Source organism: Schistocerca serialis, chromosome 4, assembly GCF_023864345.2.
Source record: "Schistocerca serialis cubense isolate TAMUIC-IGC-003099 chromosome 4, iqSchSeri2.2, whole genome shotgun sequence".
NCBI classification, from domain to species: domain Eukaryota; kingdom Metazoa; phylum Arthropoda; class Insecta; order Orthoptera; family Acrididae; genus Schistocerca; species Schistocerca serialis.
The window spans coordinates 263,928,437-263,951,666 of NC_064641.1; the positions used below are offsets into that span (position 1 = coordinate 263,928,437).

The 23,230-nt window shown below is 38.3% G+C and overlaps 1 protein-coding gene and 1 non-coding gene across 2 annotated transcripts in view; one reads left to right on the forward strand and one right to left on the reverse strand.

Annotated features, from left to right (window-relative positions):
- Positions 1–6,860: 6,860 nt before the first annotated feature.
- The window catches only part of LOC126473768 (ER degradation-enhancing alpha-mannosidase-like protein 2), a 121,185-nt gene continuing 104,815 nt past the window's right edge, over positions 6,861–23,230 (reverse strand). Inside the window, exon 9 of the mRNA XM_050101031.1 lies at positions 6,861–11,746. Coding sequence (XP_049956988.1) covers positions 10,803–11,746 — 944 coding nt within the window. The 3' untranslated portion in view covers positions 6,861–10,802. The remainder of the gene's footprint in view (positions 11,747–23,230) is intronic.
- Trnat-ugu (transfer RNA threonine (anticodon UGU)) lies at positions 16,873–16,947 on the forward strand. The gene has a single exon. It is a non-coding gene; the product is annotated as a tRNA-Thr (tRNA).

Consider the following 23,230-nt stretch of genomic DNA (forward strand, 5'->3'; position numbering starts at 1 on the left):
AAAAGTTTTAAGAGTTTCCTAATAAAAGTCTCTGAGGAATTACTTTTCAGCTTGCCCTCATAAAACACACTTTTTAAATATTACATTTGTTAATATACTGTCTTGTACGCAAGGGTTTGTAAGTAGTGTTTGTACACATTTTTCATTTCCCCCTCTTGTACACCACAACAATCCAAAACATTTATCTAATTATCTGGAAAATAGATATAATGTATTAATATCCTGTACCATTATTTCACCGATTACATTTTTCTGACAAATCCTATAAACCATCACTGCAGCCATTCAATTTTCTTATATGCAGCAGAGCTAAACATATACTCAACTATAGTACTGACCACTTACCGCATTTATGAGAAGTGAACACACATAAACTATTAAATTCTTTTTTTCTGTCCTCCTTTAGTGACCAGATAAACAAGAACATTTTGAAGTTAAGGACATCTTCATTTCTTCCGTATTCTATCTTTTCTTAACACCTTTTCAAAGCTGAGAATTGTTAATGGTCATTTCTAAATATGGACAAATGTGTGTTTTTCTTTGTATACATTAAGTATGGTGTATCACTGATGCGTTGTAAGATTATAGCAGATCTATCATTCACAACTATGTATATTTTGAATATACTGAAAAGCAGAACACAATTCAAATTTTTTGGAAAATGAAGAAAAAATGAAAACATAACTAATATTTCAACAGATTTCATAGCTGGCTTTTTAGGGTGTCTGGGCACAAATCTTTGTTGCTCATTGTCTTTTCTCAGACTGTGAATTAATAAGCAGCACACAATTTTAGTAGCAGCCATTGTTTACCAGCACTGACCATGGTAATCTGACCCAAGTCTCAAGTGCCCTCCATCCATTCCCCTTTCCGAAATGTATTCCTTATATTATACAATATAATTTTCAACAATTTGATTCTAATAAAGCCTCTGTCCCCGTTGATGTAATTTACCAATTTTAATCACCATCTTCAGCAGACAATTTCACAAGTTGTCTCTGCAGCATATTGCTGGTATCATCTTTGTATTTTATTCCACGCTGGAAGCGTTCAGTAACAGCTGATTTAAGCAACTGCTTGACTTGGGTGTGCAGTTGGTGTTAATTACATTTTTATTTTATATTATTTACTGTTTGACAGATGTTGTGGATACACTCTCATTAAAAAAAAAAAAATATTTATTGATTTCTTTAATCTGGTATAGTTTCTTCTATGCATTAAGTTTTTGGGATCTTGAACATCTTAGGAATAGCAGACAGCTTTATTTTGTTGAAAGGCTTCACACACATTGAAATCTGTATTATACAGGCAGTCTCCAATCACGTTGGTGATTGCACCCACATATGTAAGGTATGGGACTTTAGAATTTTCTTCTTCGGTGCTTGTTTCCTTTTGCAGGTACTGGTGACTTGGGTCAATGTACACGTCCAATTTGTTGTTATGTGTACCTACTACTTTTGAAAAATATCTCTCTCTGTTGTTAACAGTTCCTCAGAGCATTTTCTTTGTCAAGTAGCTTATGTACTCTAATGAATCAGTGTGCTAAGCATGAATATTCTCAGTGAAGAGTGGTTGTTGCTCATGGCTTGGATGTAGGTATGGATGGGTACTTTGGCCCACGGATCCATCAACTCTTACTGATGTGCAGCACTGGTCAAGACAAATTTGGAACGATGGAGGCCACAATACTGTTCTAGTCATTCCAATTGATATTTCCAGTGTTTTCCCACATCACATTAGGCAACTGCCAGGATGGCTCCTCTGAAAATCTGAAATGGTGTTTCATCTCTAACAACATAGTTGGTAATATGAATTTTAACCCTAATTTTTCTTCTATACTACCCAAAATGTTGAAAAATAGCAGCTGGCTCTCTCATTCTACTTGCATCATGAATTTCTTTTTATTGATCAGTCTTCTGACTTGATTGAGGTGGCCTGGTAATGGTAATCTGACCCAACTCTTGTCAACCTCTTCACCTCGAAGTATCATTCACACGCTGCATCCCCGACTACTTGTTGGATGTACTTCAACCTCTGTCTTTCTCAACCATTTTTACCCTCTAGTAACATCAAAGTTATCCCCTAATGTATTAATACATGTCCTATCATCTTGTCATTTCCTCCCATCAGTGTTTTCCATATGTTCCTTTCTTCAACAATTCTGCGCAGAACCTCCTCATTCCTAGTCTTATCAATCCACTTAATTACCAACATCCTTCTGTGGCATCATATCTCAAATGCTCTTTCTAAGATGCAGGTTGGTGTTTGATACTAGCAGACTTCTTTTAGCCAGGAATGCCCTCTTTGCCTGTGCTAATCTGCTTTTTATGCCCTCCTTGCTTTGTTCATGTCTATGTCCATGTCATTTTGTTCTGAAGGTGGTCAAATTTCAACTTTATATACTTCCTGGTTTCCAATTTTGATGCATTATACGAGGGGAGTACAAAAAGTAAGTTACACATTATTGTGGCAGGCTAGGTAACTTCACAGTGACACAGATACACGACATTATTTTTCAAAATAGTCACCAAGTGTCTTTCAAAGTCCAAACTTCTACCAATCATTCATAATTTCTCAATGATAGAAAGCTGCTTCTCTGTAACAGGTCCACTCAAGAATCGCTGTGTGAACGTCCTCATTGGAAAATCTCTTTCCCTCTAGAGGTTCTTTCAGCTTGCAGAAAAGGTGGAAATCACATGGTGTTGGACTTTATATGCAGAAGCTTTAAAACCTCCCGTCAAAACACTGAAGTAAAGTTTGTGTTGTGCACACCACTTGGGGTGTTGCATTCTTGTTCAAGAGAAAAACATCTTTGTTTAATTTTCCACAGCTTTTGTTCTTTGTTGTCATAAATCTTGTCCCTTTGTGTGCAGGTGACAGTGATCACAGAACCCAGCATGACCAAAATTTCCAATACTGTAGATGATCTTCAGATGATGGAATGAGCACTGCCTATAGAGATGGGCATCTGCTGAGCAATGTCCACAATAGTCACTCTGCAATTGCTATGAATCAGTTCCTCAAAAACGTTTTGATCAATATCACCAATGCCTGTGCACCCGTTTCACAATAGATGGTATGGCACTCCGTACAGCCCATATACCGCCAGAATTTCATGGTGAATCTCTGTGCAATTTAGATGTTTTTTCCCCCACAAGAAATTTACTGTTATTTGTACTTGGAGTATGTTTACAGCTGCTGTGCCATTTCACTTGCACACTGTAATGCAGCAAACCTGGGTCATGTACTCTGATCTGACAATAGGCTGCTCATGTTGCACAATGGTTTTCGTGTGGACGACGTAACTTATTTTCTGAAGTCCCTGCATATATTGGGCTGACCTGAGGTGAGATGAGATGTAGCATGAATTCTTGAAATTTCTCAATCTCATCTGGTCAAATTTCCCTTCAGTATAGAAACACATTATCTTGTATTTTGAAAATTCTACTGATTGAAACTTGAAATGTGCATTGTACAAGTTGGAATAATGTACTGCCACATCATGGATAGAAGCTTGGGGGTTTAACATCCAGACAACAAGTTTGTTACGATAGCATGCAAAAGTTCAGTTTGGAAAGGGGTGAGGAAGGAAATTGGTCATGTTCTTTTCAAAGAATGAGATTTATACTCTGCAGCGGAGTGTGCGCTGATATGAAACTTCCTGGCAGATTAAAACTGTGTGCCGGACCAAGACTCGAACTCGGGATCTTTGCCTTTCATGGGCAAGTGCTCTACCGACTGAGCTACCCAAGCACGACTCACGCCCCGTCCTCACAGCTTTACTTCTGCCAGTACCTCGTCTCCTACCTTCCAAACTTAACAGAAGCTCTCCTGCGAACCTTGCAGAACTAGCACTCCTGAAAGAAAGGATATTGCGGAGACATGGCTTAGCCACAGCCTAGGGGATGTTTCCAGAATGAGATTTTCACTCTGCAGTGGAGTGTGCGCTGATATGAAACTTCCTGGCAGATTAAAACTGTGTGCCGGACCGAGACTCGAACTCGGGACCTTTGCCTTTTGCGAGCAAGTGCTCTTGATGGTGTCTAATTTCCTTAGAGATCATTAGCAATCATACCAATGTGATACAGGGAACACATCATTTGATAGACAGACTTGCAGCTAAACATCATTGTCTGCAGTAGGTAACAACCACTGTTATGAGAGGCAGTGTGTGGCTTACCTAGTGCATAGTTTGAATTTTAGACAACAAGCATATGAAACAGCCAGCTATGGATGCTGTTGAGTATCACGTACAATCATCAACCCTACTGGGGGACAAAATCCACTTGCAAACAGTGTATAAATACTACTATGACAAAGCTACCAGTTCATCAAAAGCAAAGAGGTAACTAAAATTAAAAGGAAATTAACCTCATATTTCAGCTTCAGTTTTGGAAACAACAATGAAAACTGAAGATACTACGGAAAAAGTAGTGATATTATGATACAAGAGTTGTGCTTCTGTAGTGGTACTGTCAATTGCAAAATCTAAATTACATGGGCGATGTGTTGTATTCAACATTGAATTTCAAACTGCCAGCATATAAGGGACTGTAATAAAAATGGACTGAGTTCTCTTCTTAAAAGTTGTTTATTTTCATTATGTGTATAACAAAAAAATACATCACAAATATTAAAACAAACATTTCAATAATCATTTTTTCTTTTGTGCAATAATAGGAACAACTGTATACCTTGATATGTTTGTGCAAAATAAGTAAACTGAAGATCTGCTGCAATGTTTGAAATTTCCTCTTCTTATGTAAATAGTTATATTATGGAAATTTTGGAATCACTTGATCAGTAAATATACTGCAGATTTCTGGTCTTTACATCAGTCAAAGAAGCTCTGACAGCTTCAAAAGCAAGAATTGGTCACTATTTCTATTAGTAAATGATGGGCTTAAATTCATTTATTTGTTCACTGCCACAGAAATCTGCACTACTGATATGAAGAATGTGAATAATTGAGACGTGTAACATACCATGAACGTCGAGAAATTTTTGAAGGAGAAATAAAAGCCTATCAAATAAGTTACATTTACTGAGTGTAAGCAAGTGGTGATGTCAGCTTGAAAGAACACAGTGATGACCACTCAAAAGTTATGGAGAAGGTACTTGTGCACAGTGAAGGATATAGATTAACATTGACATCTAAGGCATCAAATTCAAAATAACCCTAATTATACTGAACAAGTTAAAATGTAGTTTTGTCTTAGAACAGTGGTAACACCTGCAATGATTAAAACATTAAAATTACAAGAATGAAGTAGGCTTCTTTAGGACATCGGCAAATCAATTTCGAAAACACAATTGCTTAATCAAATATATTTTTTCTGAATTTGCTTGTGTTTGAATATCTGGGGTAATGCTTATTTAAATAAAAGAGGACCCCTTGGTATAAATAAGTGTATGTATATTCCCATGGATTCACCAAAGGGCAAATACTGAGTTTTGAAAATGAAGGGTAAAGGAAGAATAGACAAATAAATAGCTACAATAAACTACATTATCTGGAGAGCAGAATTGTAAATGGAGGAAGTTCTTGTACTGATATGCTAGAAAGAGTCGGAGCTTTCTCATAACGGGCAAAACAAAATCCAGCACAAGCAAAAGAATTTCTTTGGAACAGTTAAAGTAATTTTAAATTCACTTTTGAAGACTGGGAAGCTTAAACAGATAACAAATGTTCTTACTAAACACAACATGCTCACTACAGCAGAACAAGAAACAAGATTTACATATGAGTACGTCTTTGAATCAGAAGCCTACAAAATTTTCAAATGCAAAGAAGGGAAAAATGTCTTACAGCCTTCATTGTCAACTGTAAAATTTTAGTTTTTATAAAAGATTTCCAGTTACCTAATGGTAGAATATCCATGGTCTCCTTCACATGCACAAATAAGGTATAAACAATAGTTAATGTCCATGAACCAAAAAACCAGGCCAATAAATCAAGCAGAGAAGAAACATGATCAAACAGTCCACAGAGTATTGCTGCTTCATAGTGTTCAACAGGCACAAACAAATAAATTTTGTGAAGAACTTGATGAATTTATCACCAAAATCCTAAAGAAATACACTATAATACTGCTGGGAAATTTTAATGTACAATTGGGCTGAAAGAAAAACATTCGGGCGCATTGTTGGGAACTACCCAGCTCACAAAACAATAAACAAGAACAGCAAATAATAGAACTTTGCATAGAACCAGCTTAATAATGAAATCTGCTGCTTTTAAGCATCTCCCCAGAAAACAGAAAATGCGAAGCTCTCCAAAACCCAATTTAGAGGCATTTCAAAGGTCATGTTGCAATATCAATGAATCTTCTAAAAAAAAAAAAAAAAAACCGGAATGCCAAGGTAATAAGAAATGACAAGTTAGATTCTGACCACTATTTATTTAAAATCAAAGTTAAATTCGAACTAAGAAACATCAAGAGACAAGCCTAACCGAAGACTCTGAAATATGACAGTGAAAAACTCAAACATGGAAGCGACTTTAGCGACAAACTGGAAAACAAAAATCCAAAAAATTGGAAACAACTGTAACAATTTCTTGTTCAAACAGCAAAAGCAAAAAAAACTCTTCACCAACATCGAAAGAGTGCAGTGGAATTTGGAAGGAGATGAAGCAGTCACAAGAAAACAAAATGCATGGCAAAAATAGAATGAAGACAAGAATGTTGGAAACAAGACAAGATTGCTTGAAATGAGGAAAGAGCACCAAAACTGATTAGGAATACTAAGAGAATTTATGATAAAAACCAATTAAAACAAACAGATCATGATTTCAAAATGAAAAATACAACAACTATCTAAAGTTAAAAAAAAAAAAAAAAAAAAAAAAAAAGACCTGAGCAAATATTCTCCAACAAATCTTTGCTTTAAAGAAAAAATGAGAAAAGAGCAAGTAAAAACCAAGAAAACTGATACATTTTTGCCAGGTATATTAAAAATTTACTCAGTTATGAATGTCGGAAATCAAGACTTAACTTTATATACAAGGAAAAGCTTAGTGCCCAGACTCAGATCCCCAATGAAAGGGGAAATCAAAGAAAACATCAGATCTCTCAAAAATAATAAAGCACCTGGGGAGGACTCCATAATCGCAGAATTTTGGAAATATTCAAACAACAAATTTCTCGAAAACCTAACAGAAATTGTCCAAAATATTTGGTTAACAAAAGAGATTTCTGAAGATTGGAAGACTTCCTTGATCTACCCACTGCATAAAACAGGTGATCAAACTGATTGAACAGCTATGGAGACATTTGTCTCCTACCAGTTACCTACAAAACTTTTCAAAAGTGCTATTAGCTAAGGTAAAACAGCAACTCGACTCTGAAATCGCTTTGGTGGATATATCAATTGATTTTAGAAAGATCAGATCATGCTCAGAGCTGATTATCAACTTAAAGTCTTTAATAATTTATCTGAAAAGTAGATCTAAAAATTTCTTAATTGCTTTTATGATGACAGGAAAGTCGACGAATCAGCTGATAGGAAGTCACTGTTTGAAATACTCAAACTGTGCATTGATACTAAAACCACAGCTCCAACAAACAGATGCTCACAAACAACAATTCTAAAGTAAAATTTAGAGATGAAATTTCTAGAAGTTTTGAGAAAAAAACTGGAGCAAGGCAGGAAGATAGTATTCCCTCACTGCTCTTTAATTGTGTTTTAGAAAAAGTCATAATGTAATGGAGAAAGTCATTATGAGAAAGCCAAATCAATGAGGCACCAGATTAAGTTACAAAAAAGACATCTCACAAATAGACTTTTTAGCATTTGCGCATGACCTAGCTAATTTTTTTGACTCAATGAAAACAGCCACTAGACAAATAGAATTGCTTAAAGAACAAACTGAAAAAGCAGGCTTACAAACCTCCTTCGTGGAAATCAAATTTATGGCTAACATTAAGGCAGTCTCAAACATAATGAAAACTAAATATGGAAAATTTGAGAGAACTAACACGTATCTCGGAGAAGTAGCTGAACAAGACATTTGAGAAAAAGAAGCCATTAAACCACGAGTTAATAAAATGAAAGCAGCATACCACCTTACCAAGGATGTATATAATAAGAAGTCAGTATCCATCAATGCTAAACCTTCATACAACTCTATATTAATTCGCCCATAAGCACTTTATGCAGCAGACTGTTTTTAACTCTGAACAAAAAGGCAATGATGGAAGCACTGGAAACCACAGAAAGAAAACTACTTGGGAAAATTTTGGGGCTAGTTAAAGAGAAAACACAGCACAGAAGATGTCATAACAGTGAACTTTATGCATACCTTGAAAAAATTGCAGTTGTGGTTAAGAAATTAAGAGTAATTTTCTATGGCAACATACATGGGACGAATCCCAACAGACTGGCTAAAAGACTGTTTACTTACTTTGGTAAATTAAAAATGGATAACACATTGTGCAAAGAAGTTGGAAGGGACAGGGACGAACTTCAAATTACTCCACAAGATATTGGAGGAACAACTGCCACTCAGACACAAATTACAGGACTCCAAAGGTTTCCACGAAAAATCCAAGAAGAAGACTGTAGTCACTTGGGCAGAAGAAAGAAGAGAGCAACACTGAGAAGTAATGAGAGAATTGTGGATGAAAAGAAAGAAGAGACAGCTGAAATAACTGTAGTCCATAGCAGCTCATACATAAAATAATAATAATAATAATAATAATAATAATAATATGAAGGTGACAATGCTGTGTGGCTCCCAGCCTGTTGCAAGCCTCTGATTGGTCTGGTGTGTCAAAGTCATAGTTAATTTACTCAGTTTCTCTTTTGTCCTCAGATGACTGAGTAGGTCCTATTACAGACCTTTCCAATACACAGAAATGTGAGGGAGCTCCACATCAGTACCAAGAAAGACCTGTTAGTAGGCCATGGAGGTGGTCTAGAAGAAGAAGAAGAAGAAGAAGAATAAGAATAAGAAGAAGAAGAAGAAGAAGAACAACCTGTGTTTAGCAAGACCAGCTTATTCCAGACATTTTCAGATTTATTTCCTTAATGTAGTTCATAAGGTTTTGGTCTAAATAAGGCAAGTACAGGGATATTATTTATGAAACAGCCAGTGTGGCTCTTCTACAGAATATGTATTACAGCAAAATCTTCTGTGCTCAAATCAGTTATTGATTGTTTTGACACTGCACAAATTTCACTGTCACTTACAGACAATAGGTTTTCAGCAGAGACTTCAGTATTAAACTGCAAACATTGTTAAAGGCTATACATTACTTGAAATTGTATGTTCAAACAGTTACCTTCGGCACAAAGAAATATATGTTGACATTATCAATTAAGCAACTGTCATTGCATCAATTAATTTTATAGGACAATAATTAACAATGTATGTACTATAAGAAAAGCAGCACAATACACACAGCTGTTGAATCAGCCCAAAAATATTTTTCCATGCCTAATGACTCTAAAATAGAAGAAAATTTCAAAAATTATATACGTAGGGAGGATTTATAAGGAAAATAGTAAATGACTAACAGGGGTAAGGTTTCCCTTGGTGATCAGAATTTCATCTGGTCACAGAAATATAATGGCTGTTGCATCCAGTAAGTGAAAGTGGCCACCATGTGCTGAACCTAAAAATGGGAATAATGGAAAAAAATTGCAAGCTTGCTCCATCAGCAAACATGTTTCTGCATTAAAAAGTACAAAAGTGCAAGCTTTCCCTGTCTGCAAACATGTTTCTGCATTTCCTGCTTCTGCAACAGACCAACAACGTTCCTATTTCTGATATCTAGACAGCTGACACTGAAACTGTAGCAGTATTTAGAACAATCAGACCCATATATATAATGCACAAAAACTGTGATAAACTAAATTACTTATTTCAAGTATGTGTAGTACAAGAGTGAAAATGCAGTGAATACTGACAGTAGCATGCAAACTTCTATGAGACTGTTACTGTCTTTTCAATCATCCCTCATCATATTTCAGGAATTTGCAGCTAGTTAGCCTAACAAATGTTTCAGACTGTACATAAATGACTGTCGATTGTGAGTTACATTACTAGTAAAAATGCTGTAAGGTGCAAGGAATTGCAACTGTAAACAGAGTGATCAGCTGCACCATAGCCACAATAGGTAAACCGATAGTAAACGTAGTAGATGTTCTAATCTGTAGCAATGAAGAAACAGAAGAACAATTAATTCTATTGCCTTACTGTTATCTTTCTGTAAACAGTGATTTCATACCAATTTCACCATATACCAAATATCCCAACATTCTTGTACTCGTTAGTTTATAATGAAAGTTATGGCATACTTTTCTTTCTTGTAGTCATGTTTCAACAATATTGTTCCAGTAATTCCTCATTCTATATATTTACACAAAATGCAAGAACCTTTATAAGTTCATGAGACTTTTTTATTTCATAGTTCATAACAGAATACTAATATCCTATGTAGGTCAACATCGTCTCAGTCTTACGAGAAAATGCAGTGGTTTATGTACTGTTTACTGACAAGTTGTGTGGTCTTCATTTCTAGCCCTTGCTCTTTTCATCCACTACAAACAAAATGAAACCACCACTGCTTCAGTAAAGTAACTGTACTCATAACAACAAAGATGGTTCACCTTTTCAATGGAAGTGCTAATATTCAGTGGAGCTTGCCTGTTCCACCATGAGAGAGAGAGAGAGAGAGAGAGAGAGAGAGAGAGAGAGAGAGAGAGAGAAAGAGAGAGAGAGAGAGGGAGAATACCAACACTTGCAATCAAACAAGAATGCCTCATCTTATTGCCTAGAATGACACTTAACTTTTAGTTCATTCAGCTCCAAATATTTCACCAGACATAGAAATTCGCTGCACAAATGGTTGTGCTAGACATGAAAGGACCTCATAGTCACTTTCCCAAGAAATATTGCGAGGGTAATTTATTTCTGAGCGCAGCCTCTCGAGCAGAATCTGAGGATCAAAGTCACGTTTCGGAGGGACACCTGGCAAAAGAAATTCTTTCAGAGCAGATGAGATATCAGATGAGAATATCTGTTTAACCTCTTTTACTTCATTCCAGGCTGGAACCATTTTAACACCTGCTTTCTCACTATCCACTACTCCCACTGGGCCACTCTGCACTACCTTTTTTGCTTTAGATGTGTCACGGACTGCATAGACATGATCATTATCATCTGCTCTATATTTTGGAACACTGTTATGGTTCTGAGTCGATTTATCTTCTTCAGATGATGAGGAGAGTTCCAACCCTCCATTACTACTCATGTTTACAGTTCCTGTAGTTATACTAAAGTTATCAAAATTGTCTTGATCAGAAATATTTACAGACTCAGAAGAATTATAAGGACTTATGTAAAACTCTGAAGACTTAGTTTCATTACCGTCTACTGTAATGTATTGTGTATCGGCATCATCTGTGATCACACCACCATTACCAGAACTTTGGTTAACTTCATTTAAACTTCCATCCAACACTGTATTAGTAGTGACCTCTTCATCATTTTTTGCCTCTGTCCGTTGATCATCATCAGTGTCAGAATTAGAATCTGTATTCTCTGTTGTAGACTGCTCTGTCTGTTGTGTAGAATTTTCAGCTTTTACATACGACTGATGTTTTTTCCTGAGGTTGCGAATTGTGGAGAGACGTTCACCACGGAAATTTCTGCTGTCTATATTGCTCAGCATCTGGCGGATATCAGATTCTCGATGACCGCTGCAGCAATGTAAAGCACCTGGATCAATAGGGTGAGCCTCTGTGAAGGAAAAAAATATGTCACTTGATTATCAGCAAAAAAAAATGATAGAGTCTATTGTCAAGCACTTTTTTTGATGTATGTGGAAACTATTTCAGAGTGGTTACAGACCTACATTAACAAACTGCAGGTGCAAAATTGAGATTGATATCTGAAATTAAAAACTAGAATTACTGTAAATACACATTCTCAATTCTTTGCTGAGATATAGTGACTGATGCACTTAAGTATCAAAAGACTTGTGAAAGATTGAGTCTTGCACAATACTGCAAAACCGCAATCTCTCCAATGAAGAGTTATTGTGATGGTCTTGCAATCTTATTCATTTTTCACGGTACGTATTTCTGAAGAAAATCACAGAATTATCTTCATAAACAAATGATGATGTAATTCGCAATACCATTGCTGTGTAGGCCAAATGATAGTGAGGATGTAATGACACTAATGTTTAAACTTCCATGGAAAAAATTATATAACATGGCTGTTACTGCTATCCTGTGATGCATTTGTTACTGCATCCTGGGGAGGAATTTGTAAGAGATGCAAAAGTCTTAACTATTTCACATCTTTGTTGTTATTACTCAAAACAGATAACAGGTTCCCATTCAAAACCACGGGCTGTCATCTTATTAATAAAGTATCAACACTCTTCCAAAACATTCCATACCAGAAGAAAGGCAATGTGCACTCCGTGTGCATATCGAGGGAGTCATCCAAGATGTGGAAAGGGTCCTTCCGGATGCCATGAAGGGTAGAGGGTGCAGCCAACTGCAGGTGGTGGCTCATGTCGACACTAATGATGTGTGTCGCTATGGATCGGAAGAGATTCTCTCTGGTTTCCGGCGGCTATCTGAGTTGGTGAAGACTGCCAGTCCTGCTAGCAAGATGAAGGTAGAGCTCACCATCTGCAGCATCATCGACAGGACAGATTGCGGACCTTTGGCACAGAGCGGAGTGGAGGGTCTGAATCAGAGGCTCAGATGGTTCTACGACTGTGTAAGCTGTAGATTTCTCGACTTGTGCCATAGGGTGGTAGGGTTTCGGGTTCCGCTAAATAGGTCAGGTGTCCACTACACACAGGAGGCAGCTACACAGGTAGGTATAGGTTAGACAGTCTTGGGAAAGATCAAAAAGGGCTCCAGGGCAAAGAAACGACAGGAATCGACCACGCAACAGTCGGTATTGTAGTTGTAGCTGTGTTGGAAACGTACCAGTGCTTCAAGTGCTGATAGAAAGCACTGAAGCTGAAATCATTACAGGAACAGAAAGCTGGCTAAAGCCGGAGATAAACTGTGCCGAAATTTTTACAGAGGTGCAAACTGTGTTCAGAAAGGATAGATTAAATTAAGTAGGTGGTGGTGGTGTGTGTGTGTGTGTGTGTGTGTGTGTGTGTGTGTGTGTGTGTGTGTCTGCTGGCAGTAGTTTATCTTGTAGTGAAGTTGAAATAGATAGTTCCTGTGAATTACTATGGGCAGAGGTTATACTAAACAGCTGTATCAAAATTTGGCTCCTTCTACTGACCCCCCCTCCCCCTCCCCGACTCAGATGATATAATAGCTGAACGATTCAAAGAAAACTTGAATCTCATTACAAATAAGTACCTCACTCATACAGTTATAATTGGTGGAGACTTCAATCTACCCTCGATTTGTTGGTGAAAATACATGTTCAAAGCCAGTGGTAGACAGAAAACATCTTCCGAAATTGTACTAAACGCTTTCTCTGAGAATTACTTCGAACAATTAGTTCACTAGCCCACACCAATTGCAAATGGTTGCGAAAACACACTTGACCTCTTAGCCACAAATAATCCTGATCTAATAGAGAGCGTCATGATGGATACAGTGATTAGTGAACACAAGGTCATTGTAGTGAGGCTCAAAACCATATCAACCAAAACACCTAAAAATAAATGCAAAATATATCTATTTAAAACAGCAGATAAAAATTCACTTGATGCCTTCCTAAGAGTGTCTCCATTCCTTCCAAGCTAATTATGTACGTGTAGACCACATACGGCTCAAATTCAAAGATACAGTATCGACAGCAGTAGACAGATTCATACCGCATAAGTTAATAAGAGACGGGACTGATCCACCATGGTACACAAAACACGTCAGAACACTGTTGCAGAAGCAACAAAGAGGCATGCCAAATTCAGAAGAATGCAAAATCCCCAAGGCTGGCTAAGTTTTACAGACGCTTGAAATTTAGTGTGGACGTCAATGCTTTCCACAATGAAATATTGTCTCAAAATATGGCAGAAAACCCAAAGAGATTCTAGTAGTACGTAAAGTACACCAATGGCAAAAAAATAGTCAATATTGTCACTGCATGACAGCAATGGAAATGTTACCGATGATGGTGCCACTAAAGCAGAGTTACTAAATACAATTTCCCATAATTCCTTCACGAAAGAAGATAAAGTAAATATTCCCAGAACTTGAAACAAGAACAGGTGTTAAGCATGAGTGACATACAAGTAGATTTCTTAGGTTTTGCGAAACAACTCAAATCACTTAAGAATGGCAAGTCTTCCAGTCCAGATGGTATACCAATCAGGTTCCTCTCAGAGTATGCAGACACAATAGCACCTTTCTTAGCAATCATATACAACTGCTCACTTGACGAAAGGTCTGTTCCTAAAGACTGGAAAGTAGCACAGGTCACACCAATATTCAAGAAAGGAAATAGGAGTAATCAATTGAATTGCAGAGCCATATCACTGACCTCAATTTGCAGTAGGATTTTGGAGCATATACTGTACTTGAACATTATGAATCGCCATGAAGAAAATGACATATCGACACATAACCAGCACAGATTCAGAAAATATTGTTCTTGTGCAACACGGCTAGCTCTTTATTCCCATGAAGTAATGAGTGCTGTCGACATGGGATCTCAGATTGATTCCATATTCCTAGATTTCCAGAAGGCTTTTGATACCGTTCCTCACAAGCGATTACTAATCAAATTGTGTGCATATGGAGTAGTCTCAGTTGTGTGACTGGATTCAGGGTTTCCTCTCAGACAGGTAACAGTATGTAGTAATAGATGGTAAATCATCAAGTAGAACAGAAGTGATATCTGGTGTTCTGCAAGGTAGTGTCATAGGCCCTCTGCTGTTCCTGATTTATGCAAATGATCTAGGTGATAATCTGAGCAGCCCCCTTAGATTGTTTGCAGATGACACTGTCATTTACCATCTAGTAAAATCATCAGATGATCAATTCCAATTACAAAATGATCTAGAGAGAATTTCTGTATGGTGCGAAAAGTGGCAATTAGCACTAAACAAAGAAAAGTGTGAGGTTATCAACATGGGTACTAAAAGAAATCTGATAAATTTTGGGTATACAATAAATCGCACAAATCTAAGCGCTGTCAATTCGACTAAATACCTAGGAATTACAATTACAAGCAACTTAAATTGGAAAGACCACCCAGATAATATTGTGGGGAAGGCGAAACAAAGACTACACTTTTCTGGCAAAACACTTAGAAGATGCGACAAACACACTAAAGAGACATCGTACATTACACTTGTCTGTCCTCTGCTGGAATATTGCTGCCTGGTATGGGATCCTTACCAGGTAGGATTGACAGAGGACATCGAAAAAGTGCAAAGAAGGGCAGCTCGTTTCATGTTATCGTGCAATGGGGGTGAGAGTTGGGGTGGCAACCACTGAAACAAAGGCACTTTTCTTTGCGGCAAGCTCTGTTTACGAAATTTCAATCACCAACTTTCTCTTCCGAATGCATAAGTATTTTGTTGACACCCACCTACTTAGGGGGAAATGATCATAATAATAAAATAAGAGAAATCAGAGCTCTGTACAAACACGGTTGGATTCTCATCAGAAGTCCAAACCATATGTCAAAAGGTAATGCCCAATCTTGTGGCAAGTTAACAGGACTCCTTCCTGCCTCAGTGTCTGGAAGAAAGACTGTCACCACTGAGTAGTTGATGTTAGATATCTACATCGACTGGCATATGGCCCTTTGTCTCAACAGAAAGTCACTGAATGTAAGGGGACATTGTAACTTGCCACTAAAACTATTTTAAATTTTTCTTTGCTTATTGTATTCACCAGCTTGCTGCCCTAAATTCCCGTATTTCTTGTTACCCAGCAGAATATCACATCCTTTTCTACAGATTATAGGTGAAAAAGAGTGTTCTGGATGGTTTGGCCAGATATACTGAGCAGCATCCATGGAATCAGAATAGATGAGGAATTTATGTGCTCAAATACATATAATTTGCTCCACGTATGTCAAGACAGCGTGTTGCTCACCAATAGAAATGTTAAGCAAATTTGGTAATGGGTTCTTGAGAATATTAGTGGGGCAAACTACAGAGCAGCGAAGGAGACTGCCTCCACTTAGTGCCAACAATAAATTGTCAAATAATTGCAGCACTGGTGTACTCTCTTCAAAAACTTAATTTTATAAATAAATTCTGGCGTACTGTCTCCCTTATATTCCAGAAGATCTAAAGATTACCTGGGACCACTTGAAAGACCGAAGTAGCAGTTTACACCAGCGACAGTAAGTGTGTTGCTGCACGGATCAGAAATGACACTTTCACTAATGGCCATTCAGAGAATGCCATTTCAATGGGATGCAGTGCTGTTGGTGGTAACAGAAAATGTGGTAACACTGGGGATATTGGCTTGAGGGAAACCATATTCACATTCAAACCGGTCTGTCAGTATTTTCATAAACACAATACTTGAAGCAGCACTCTGAGTCAGAGGGTGGAAATCGTTAAGAGACTGCTTTCAAATGGTATCACAGGCCTTATAAAGATTGAGAGAGACACCAAGAAACTCTTGCTTGCATTGGAAAGCTTCTAGTATAGCCCCCCTTAAGCAAGGTCAAGTTATAAACTGTAGAATAGCCCTGAATTCAAAATTTAAGGCAACTTAGGAGTTATATGAAGATGGTATCTGTTCTTTCAGGCATGTCCGAAAGAACAGATACCATCGGTGGCCGTGCAGCTCTCTAGAGTGAAATGATAATTATATCAAGACCCTAAGCTGCCAACAGGCGTTGATATACATCAATGTAGTGTGTGGACATTATGTTGGGAATGTGGGTCTCATGGGGAGCGTACTATCCTCTGTGCCCTCGGTGGCTCAGATGGATAAAGCATCTGCCATGTAAGCAGGAGATCCCGGGTTCAAGTCCCGGTCGGGGCACACAGTTTCAACTGTCCCCGTCGATGTATATCAACGCCTGTTGGCAGCTTAGGGTCTTGATTTAATTATCATTTCAATTTAGGAGTTGTCTTGACTCAGAATCCAGGCAAGAATTTATACTGAGATTTTCTCCTATGCAGCTACTAATGACAACACAATGATAATCACTCAGCAAGTCCCTTCCTTTCCTGGTTTCGAGAGGGTATTGGTACTGCATCCCTCCAAGAGTTGGGGAAGTCACCTTCCTTCTCCCAAGTAAGTTGAACACGATAAAAAGGATTTTTCCATCTGCCACTTTGAAGTGCAACGTGCTGTCAGGATCCAAAGACAATGTTCAACCTTGGTCCCACAAAGATATGGGTGCATCGCAAATTTGCTCATTATGGGAATATTGTCTCAAATGCCCCTCTCAGTAACGGCTCTGTGCTGACAGACAGCTGGCAGTAGTGATGAGTCTACAAAAATATTCTGCCATTCTCTGTGCTATGTCTCTCTGGTTGATCTGAAGACAACTATTTCTCATTTCACTAGTAACTGAGCACCTCTAATTTCACCTAGAAATTATCCACACGGTTTACATACTAATGCTGACTTGATGGAATACTTTATAGAGTTCAGGGATTCACAACATGAATCTCATTTTGTTCTTCTTAATAATTCAGTGACATTTGGCTCCAGCTATCCACAATTCTGTGAAGTTCTCTACAGTTCATCAGTGTTCGAACCACTGTGAAGGTGCACCATTCAACAGATAGCAAGCGGCCTTTGTAGATGGCCTACAGAATTAATGCATCAGTAGCTTGGCGGATCATAGTGCCACATTCATAATGTGACAGACCCAATCTTGTATTCTGTCTCAATGCTCAAACATGTACAGTTGGTTATACAGCATTTGGTTAGTCTTGCTGAGCATTAGTTTAATTTCAAAGGCTTCCTTTGGGAAACTACTTTATCTGCAAGTTGTACCTAAATCAGGAGAGCAAACCAATGACCACTTTCCACTGAACAGTGTTAGCAAGGGCTGTAGTGCACTTCGAGAAAGAGTCTGTAAATAATGATTCCATGGTAGCACTGAACTGGGTATCTGTCTCACATTTAGAAGATGTGAGGTTATTGAGATCTGCTTGGACAGATGGGTGGTTTGAAGTGCCCACTTTCCACTTTAGGAGAAGGGGGAAGTGTCCAAGACCTGGATTGAATCCATGTTGTGGATTAGAAATGGGGCTGGTGTGCCAGCCAGCCTGGAGGCAGTTTTTACGGCTCATCCACTGAGATAAACACTGGACTGGTTCTCATGTCCCACCCTAGATACACAATTCACAAACACTTTGAAATATGTTATCACATTTGACGGTGGACTGTATCTGGTACCAAGCGCCATGGGTTTTGAATCCACGCCAGATGGCACGGACCTCGATGACCACCAGAGATCACTGCAGCAGTCGCACCGCAAGCCGTGGCTGAACGCGCTCCTGGCCCTGAGTCTAACATGAGGGTGCCACTGTGGAGCATGTGGTCCCATACCCTGTCGTGTATTTAGTCAGCTGCTTCTCACTCAGCGAGGCAGTTGATATTTGCATTGATTCAGTTGACATGTCGCTTACAGACATCGTGTTTACATTGCGTGTGTTTACTTCCCGTTATGAATAGGCGTTGTTTTGATTTTGTGAGGTTGGCTCTTGTGACCCCGTGGCTTAGTACTTTGTTGTTGACCTTGGTGTCTTGCTTGGTTGTCTGTTGTCGTGCTTGTCCTTTCATTCCCGTTCGTCCGTCTTGTTTGTTTGCAGGCCGCTCCCGTTGGTCCCACCGCGTTTTCGTTAGCGGCAACCCCATGACAGTCCCTGATGCAGTTACAACACTGTACACTAGATGGAGACAGATGGGGTACACACATTCATCCCAGGGGAGGAGTTGCCTTTGGGACTAGTGATCTCATTGTAATAATAGCATCTATACAAAAATGGTTGGTCCTCTGTGTAAGTGGAGACACACCATACCTGTCGCAATCCCGCACTGACTGGTTAAAGGGCACTAGAATGGATGGAATGTTATTGAAGAGAAGAGGCTTCCAATAGCTCTCCCCTTGGGCCACTTTTTAGCAGAATGTCTTAGCATGTGAGGTTTGTTCAAATTTTCACAAAGGTAGAATCAATGTGACAGCTGTCTAGCAATGTCTGTGAGAGCATTTTGGTCTAAACAAGGAACATATTGTCACAATTCACTACTGCAGTGGCTTGTAATCTGATGTATTGGAGGAAAGGTAAGGAATTGTATTTGCCTCTTCCACTGATATCATTCTTTCCGTGCGAGGCACTTACCAAGGGCCCACCAGTATCCTTCCCTAGACCTTCCAGTCAAGATGAAATAATGGCAAAATCTGGGGTACGCATAAGAAATTTCAATATCCGTATCTTCATTAGATGCTTCCTCTTGCGATCTATCAGATGTCAAAAGAAAAACACAATTTGATAGCTTTGACAGTATTCTTTTAGATATGGTATTCTTGTTTAAGTGTTTGCCTTTTGGGACTGATAGCTTTGGCACTGTTCTTTTACGCTTGGTATTCTTGTTTAAGTGTTTGCCTTTTGGAAATGGCAGAGCAGTTTGATTTTGTGAAAGAGTGACTATATTTTCTTTGTCATCCTGCGATATGGTTGCAGCAATAATCATGTTGTTTGATTTGCTGGATGTTTGCATTTGCAGATACTTATGCCACCTGTACTTGACTTGGTCAGTGTGCCTCTAGGCTGGGTGAAATAGGCTCTTTCAATACTGAGATGAATGATTTTAAGCAACTAGGGAGATGAATGGCTGTAAGCAATATATTTGCCTCAGAATACGTTGTAAGTAACTTTTAATCTCCTATACTCTTTTATCTGTAATGTAAACTGTGCATCCTATACTCCCTGTAGAGTGGTTACAAGAACAACTTACATATACTGATGTAGCACCATATTCAGTGCCCAACTTGGGAGCTGATAAACTGCATGCTTCACATTAAGCTTGACCTTTACACACTATGATAGTATGCCACATAATTACTTCAAAAGGCTCATAGGATTGGGCATATAAGGATGAACTTTTGGGCTGGAAGGTATTTTGGTCACTTTAAATATAAAAGGTAAGTACAAAAGCAGCTATTTTCTCCAATTCTTTATTCTTCTGTTTCTTAACATCTGTCACTTACTTTCCATTCATGTAGTAGCTGTTTTGTGACAAGAAGTATTACACCCCTGCAGCTGTCTACACCTTTACTATAATTTTAGGAAAGAGAGCAGCTTGGTAGTGATAGCATTCTCTCCAAGCTCTTTTGGATTTAACATATTGTTCACTTGTGTAACTTCCACCGTTTCTACCAGTTGTGTGTCATGCTGCACACTCTTGACCAATGTGAGAGAACCTTTAGGACTTTCCAGTGCTTTATGAATATAAAACAGTGGCATATTTTCATAGGTCCCATCACCATTTTTTCTTATGATAAAAGCATTATTCATCAGAGGTTATGGTTGGATAGGATTGTTTACCTTTTCTGGTATAACTGTCTGCTATGGCTGAGTGTGAATGGGCCACCTAAATTGCAGCAAAGGTTATCAGAATTACTAGACTCTGAAGAAGTATCACAAGCAGTGAGGAAGAATAGTCAATCCCAACAGAACTTAACACTGAGGCTTTCTGCTACAATTTTGTCCCAACCTTGTGATCTGAGTAGTTCAACAACAATGATCCCCGCTGTCTGAGACATATAGTGTTTCACCGCCACACCAAATGGTGGTCTTTGAAGTATGCCCAAAGCTTATGGTGTCAAATGATACTGCTACTATTGACCAGACTTCAGCTCAGAAACCCCAGGTATGCCAAACACATACCCTGCCACAACTCACTGAGAATTTATAGTGACATTTCTGAGAATATAAAAAAAATGTCAATTATTAGTCTGTACACATGAGCTCAGTTAAAAATATGCATATATACACACTCAGAAACTATCATTGATATCTCCAATTTCTTTATACATTAAAAGCTTCTCTGTCCTATTAATGTCCTCTTTCTATGTATTTGTTTGTTCCTCTCTTTCTACTTATTCATATGTTTGTAAGGAAAGAACTGTTCTACACACCACAGCCTGTCTTTTGAGGTACACAGAGATTATTATGTATTTATCCCATACAAGAAATGTTTATAAAATTTGTAGCTCCAGTTTGAAATACTGTGGATATATAAATGCACTTACATGCCATGGATGTGAAACAAATCTTCCATTGTTCATGCATATGGGTTTAACTTTAACAATATTATAAAAAGGATAGATGCTACTCACCACATAGTGGAGATGCTGAGCCCACATAGGCACAACAAAAAGACTGTCAGAAAAAGAGTTTTAAGCCAACAAGGCCTTAAATAGAACACCCCCCCCCCCCCCCACACACACACACACATGCGCACACAAACGCAACTCACACACATGACTGCGGTTTCTGGCTGCTGAGGCCAGTCAGAGACTCGGGTTACGTGTGTGTGAGTTGAATTTGTGTGTGTGTTTTCTATCTCCAACAAAAACCTTGTTGGCTGAAAGCTCATTTTCTGACAGTCTTTTTGTTGTGCCTATATGTGACTCAACATCTCCGCTACATTGTGAGTAGCAATTATCCGTTTCATAATACAGGGTGTACATAAAGTCCAGAAACGCTTTCAATTATTTATTGCACAAGAACTAAATTTTGTACAGATATCACTCATATCGCATTTTGAAGAGAAACTCTGAAAGTTTTATTTTACAAACATTCGATATGCGAACCATGAGTGATCCATCAGACGAATTCTTGCCATACCTGTTCCATCATAGCATTGTAAACTGTGGCAGTCGCTTCCCGTATTCTCTCCTAGAGATCAGCTACATTACATGGTAGAAGTGGTACATACACCAGATCTTTAATGTGTCCCACAGGAAAAAGTCACACAGAGGGAGATCCGGTGATTGGGGAGGCCATTTGTCGAACTCCAACACACAGAAAGCTCACTCCACACCTGAACTTGCCATGTTTGCGACTAGTGCTGACTATTGGCAAATTATCCAGCTAGGGTGTGATGAGATATGTATGATACCTGTACAATGTTTGGTTCTTGTGCAATAAATAATTGAAAATGTTCCCGGACTTTATGTACGCCCTGTATTGTTACATTCCATCCTAGATTTTGTACTGTTGGGTTTAACTTAAATCACGCAATGACACAAGCATAGCAGAAATGAACAGGAGAGCTGCACTACTGAATAGTATGAGATTTAGTATTGCGATCTGGTTTTTGAACAAGTAAGAAAAGCAACAAAAATTTAAAGAAGGTGAAGTGATGTTGAGAGAGAAATAAACTAATTTTGGCAATAGGAAGCTATTTAGCTGTCCAATGCATACATAGGCACAGAACAACTTCAGCAGCACAGAGTTCACTCTGGATATGGACTCAAAATTCTGCATGATAATATGTACATGACAAAATGACAAAATTACCAGCTTGACAACTATCATCTTTTGTTGTCACTCATTCAATGTGGCAGTCACATGTTACATTTACCATGAAGATCCAGGAATAAAGGTGGTTAGCAGAATATGGATTTAAATGCAGATCCATACAGATGCAATCATGCAGGCTATTAAAGAAGGGAAGAGTCATGTCAACAGCATACTTAACCTACTGTTTTGATAGCTCAGTGCTACAACAACCATACAGAAAGGATTAATGTGGGGTGAAGCATTATCATGTAGTGCAAGTAATCCTTTTGCATCATAATTGTAGCAGCAAACCCAGGTAAACGTCAGAAGCAATTCTCTCTGAAACAAAAGTGGTCCTCAGAGTTCAGAAAGAGGACACAGCATGAACACAACCCATTTCAAGAAATCATAGATGTGTACCACAATCACATGAGGGTTTTCTGTGCCCAAAATATGTACAATGGGACAATTCACCTAGCCAGACTCATCAAACATGGCTTCACAATTAAATACCAACTTTTGTAAGAGTTATTATCTTCTAGTTACTTTGGAATTCTTTGGAAATGTGAAAAGGAAGTTCATTGGCCTGATGAACCAACATCTGCAACAACTGAGATCAGTACTGTTACACATGAAGACATTTGCATATTATGTGCCAGACTGTTGGCTGAGGTATATAGAGTTCATAATTCATGCAGTTTATCAGAGATCCTGGTAGATGTTTTTCTTACAGGTTCCATCTTTTCAGGTCCCCATCTATCTGGTTGTCTTACAGTGCATGAGCAGTGAGTCCTATT